The sequence below is a fragment of the Oncorhynchus mykiss genome, chromosome 24 (genome assembly GCF_013265735.2).
Source record: "Oncorhynchus mykiss isolate Arlee chromosome 24, USDA_OmykA_1.1, whole genome shotgun sequence".
Lineage (NCBI taxonomy): Eukaryota > Metazoa > Chordata > Actinopteri > Salmoniformes > Salmonidae > Oncorhynchus > Oncorhynchus mykiss.
Genome location: NC_048588.1, coordinates 18,431,791 through 18,436,257, shown reverse-complemented (window position 1 = coordinate 18,436,257; position 4,467 = coordinate 18,431,791). Strand labels below are relative to the sequence as shown.

The 4,467-nt window shown below is 41.7% G+C and overlaps 1 protein-coding gene across 2 annotated transcripts; it reads left to right on the top strand.

Annotated features, from left to right (window-relative positions):
- Positions 1 to 1,459: 1,459 nt before the first annotated feature.
- On the top strand, positions 1,460 to 3,790 carry LOC110503924 (dynein light chain 2, cytoplasmic). 2 transcript variants are annotated; one of them, XM_036961188.1, is made up of 3 exons: positions 1,460 to 1,653; positions 2,598 to 2,734; positions 2,920 to 3,790. In XM_036961188.1, the coding sequence occupies exons 2-3, from the start codon at positions 2,603 to 2,605 to the stop codon at positions 3,055 to 3,057; spliced, it is 270 nt and encodes an 89-aa protein (XP_036817083.1). In that variant the 5' UTR covers positions 1,460 to 1,653; positions 2,598 to 2,602; the 3' UTR covers positions 3,058 to 3,790. The 2 variants fall into 2 exon arrangements, with proteins under 2 accessions (XP_036817083.1, XP_021438251.1); XM_021582576.2 differs by having other exon boundaries at positions 1,486 to 1,702.
- The last annotated feature ends 677 nt before the right edge of the window (positions 3,791 to 4,467 follow it).

Here is a 4,467-nt window from a genome sequence, read left to right as displayed (position 1 = left end):
TAAGGAAATCAGTCAATAGAAATAGGCCCTAAACTATGGATTTCACATGACTGGGAGCACAAATATGCATCGGTTGGTCACAGATGCCTTTGAAAAGTATGGGCATGGATCAGAAAACCAGTCAGTCTCTGGGATCCTGAGTGGCGCAGCGGTCTAAGGCACTGCATCTCAGTACTTGAGGAGTCACCACAGACACCTTGGTTCGAATCCAGGCTGTATTGCAACCGGCTGTGATTGGGAGTCCCATAGGACGGCGCACAATTGACCCAGCGTTGTCCGGGTTAGGCCATTATAGGCCGTCATTGTAAATAAGAATGTGTTCTTAACTGACTTGCCTAGTTAAATAAAGGTTAATAAAAATAAAAAAATAGTGTTGATCCGGCTGTTGATTGTGGCCTGTGGAATGTTGTTCCACTCTTGGCTGCAAAATTGGTGGAAACTGGGATACTGTAGTACACATCAACAGAGCATCCCAAACATGCTTGATGTCTGGTGAGTATGCAGACCATGGAAGAACCAAGACATTTCCAACTTCCAGGAATTGTGTACAGATCCTTAAAACATGGGGTTGTGCATTGTCATGCTGAAACATGAGGTGATGGCGGTGGATGCATGGTATGACAATGGGTCTCAGGATCTTGTCACTATCTCTGTGCATACAAATTGCCATCAATAAAATGTAATTGTGTTTGTTGTCCATAGCTTATGTCTGCCCCTACCACAACTCCATGGGGCACTCTGTTCACAACGTTGGTGTCATCAAACCGCTAGTCCACACAACGCCATACACATGGTCTGCGGTTACGAGGCTGGTTGGAAGTACTGCCAAATTCTCTAAAACAAATGAATATTACATTCTCTTGCAATAGCTCTGGTGGACATTACTGCAGTCAGCATGCCAATTGCATGCTCCTTGAAAAACTTGAGATGTCTATGGTATTGTGTTGTGACAAAACTACATTTTAGAGTGGCCTTTTATCGTCCCCATCACTGTGTAATGATCATGCTGTTTAACAAACTTCTTGAAATGCCACACCTGTCAGATGGATGGATAATCTTGGCAAAAGATAAATGCTCACTACTAGGGATGTAAACAAATGAGAGAAATAAGCTTTTTGTAAGTATTGAACATTTCTGGGATCTTTTTTTTTCAGCTCGTGAAAAATGGTACCAACACTTAACATGCTGCGTTTATATTTTTGTTCAGTGTACATCTCACACAGACAATATAAAGTCCAGTAGAAACATGGATTGTACTTCTATGATAAGACAACAATGTAATAATATAGCCTAGATAATTTGATATCACGCATACATTAATTGATGCTGCTAACAATAAGATTACACATTGAGCATAAATACTCGGTACACCTGAGTTTGCCAGGGGGTCTTATCTACCTACCTCACCATGTAGTGTCAACGATGCATTGTGGGATGAAATAAGATGCTGGCAGAGAGGAGCTGGTAGAAAATGCTCGCAACACAAGAAGAGGTGGCAGCGCAGCCAATCGCAGTGTAAGTGGCGTAGGGCAGCGTGTTAGGGCGGGGGAGGTATTTTGCAGGGCAGTTTCCCACATTTGCTTTGCGTAAAGCTTATAAAATAATTTGTCGCAGCACGATCTAGCAAGTAAACAAAGCTTTATATCCATCAAGGTGAGTTACCTGATCGCGAAGTGGAAAGTAGCTTAATCTCCTACACAAGGTGAGTGACAACGTTTATTTAGTAGCCTACACGCACTCACACTTGACTCGCATGGATGGTGGTGATACAGTTTTTTTTTTTTATTGAATCGAAGTTTCTCATACAAGGTAGTGTACTTTTACTATTTTGATTTAAATCGTAAAGATGAGTCTATGAACTAATGCGCAGTCGCTACCACCTGCAGGGTATTGGCACGAATCAGATCTCCCTGTTCAATCGTCCATAATCTAAAGGATTTGTGTAGAAATGTAACGACTAACTAATGTACATTGACGTTTGCACAAGACTAGAACTGTGCATCATCCAGGGGACCAATTCAAAATTGTATTAATATAATGTCGCCATGTGATTTTTGCCTTGTAATTTAATTCGACCTGTATCGAGTTTCTCCGTAGCCTGTTCGTATTGTACCTAACCTACACAGGGTCGTTGTGACAACGTAATCTTGTGTCGAAATACAAAGTAGCCCAGTACATTCGTATACATTGATAGACCCGAGTTGTTTGCCACATTGTATCAGCACTTAATTGGCTTGTCCTTTGGTTTTCACAGTAAACAAGACTGTTAGTTAACGGTGACGATCAAAGGGCAAGCGATCTTCAAATGTTTTATTTAACTAGGCAAGTCGGTTAAGAACGTTCTTATTTACAATGACGGTCTAGGAACGGTGGGTTAACTGCCTTGTTCAATGGCAGAATGACATCTTTACCTTGTCAGCTCGGGGACTCAATCCAGCAACCTTTCGGTTACTGGCCCAACGCTCTGACCATTAGGCTACCTGCCGCCCCATAGTTGCAGGAGTTGCCTGTGAATTCAGGCTTTATCACTTCACTAGACTTGTAATTTTGTATCTATAGTGACAACGTTAGTTGTGACGTTTTGTTCCTGTTTGCAGGCATCATGACTGACAGGAAGGCAGTAATCAAGAATGCTGACATGTCAGAGGACATGCAGCAGGATGCAGTGGACTGTGCTACCCAGGCCATGGAGAAGTACAATATAGAGAAAGACATTGCGGCCTACATAAAGAAGGTGAGATGTGCATACTGTAGAATCAACCCAGTCAGGCCTGCTGCCTTTGGCCTGTGTATTCCAATTGTCTTCCATGGTTCAAGCTGTTTAAAATATGACATGGGCTGCATGAGGTCATTTTCTTCCTCATGTAGTCATGGATTACTTAAACCCTGTTTTTTGTTTTTTTTTATAAATCCCTGTAGGAATTTGACAAGAAGTATAACCCAACATGGCATTGCATTGTTGGGAGGAACTTCGGCAGCTACGTCACTCATGAGACAAAGCATTTCATCTACTTCTATTTGGGGCAGGTGGCCATCCTCCTCTTCAAGTCTGGCTGAGTTCTGTGAGGCCTGGAGTGCCTCTCCTCCCAACCTGGACTGTAATGCACTGGTGGCTGATGTCACAACTTCCCACACACTTCAAATATTAAAATGAAAACATACCATGATGATACACAACTGGCTGTGCGCAACTGCATGGACTGAGATGTACCATATTTAATGTGTATATGTTACAGTACAAATACTACTTTCACTAGTTGCCATAAAATGCAACTGGAAGAGATTTTTGTTAATGCTGTTCTACATTTTGTTATACTTAAGTTGTAAATGCTTTAACAGTGGCCTTTGATTGTATAATAAAGGAAAGCTAGAGAATGTAGTCGTGCATCTGCTTTACCCCAGAGAGCTGTTTTGTTTTGTGACTCCTGTGCTACTGTTTGAATGTGCTGAGTTGCTCCAGACCTTGAACTACTACAGCAGTTTGATGCCTGTATATTGCCAAAGGTACAAGTGAGACTAGCACAATCTATTTGGACACATCTTCCCAGATTTGCAATTGCTGTTATCGATCCCATTTCCCAGTCATATCTCATTGGTGTAATGTCTCATCTGGCATAGTGAGGGTGTTGGCAATGTCCTATTGCTAGTTGAGTTCCTATGTTAACATGCAGATGTTTTTAGAATGGTGGCTTGGTGGTTCCATTTGCAGAGGGACACCATCCATACTTGAACCTATTCTGTCTGTGCAACAAAGGACTCAATGTTGGCATTCAGGTCCTTTTGTAGACTTGCATATCTTAGTGACTTAACTGTCTGCTTTGTTGGTAGTTTCAAGTCTGTCTATGGTTTGATGCACATTTATATATGCTTTGCACAGGCATACCTCTTCTCTCTGCATGGGAGTACAACTGCACTTCACTGAAGGAATAATTGGGTTTTTGGCAATGAGGCCCTTTTATCTACATCCTCAGCCGACTGTGTGGAATCATTTGTTGAACAAGTACGAAGGAAGTTGGAGATCGTTTGGCAAGCAAACGCTAATTAGTGTTGGTGCAATCAATGGAAGTTGCTAGTAAATACCATACACTTCCAAACATTGCTTTAACGCATCTAAATTACATCTAGGAGTTCTGACTCTAGGGAATTAAACGAAGGGCCTCTGACAAAATCCCAAAGTATCCCTGTAAAGGTGCCCAGTAGAGTTTAACTTTAATTTAGTCAATAAAATGTTTAATCAAGTCACTGTTTTTGTCTTCTGTTCACTTTCAGTAGTGATAATTTAACCATGTCTTTGACGATACAGTAGAATGTGTAGCCATTGCTGTGAAACCATGGGGGGTTAAACCCGCCACACATTCTTTGGTCTATTGGCCATTAGATTTCAGTAAGGTTGCTACACCCCAAAACAGGAACAATGTAGTGACTGATCAGGACTGGCAAATGAATTAACCATGGTGGCAGCATGTG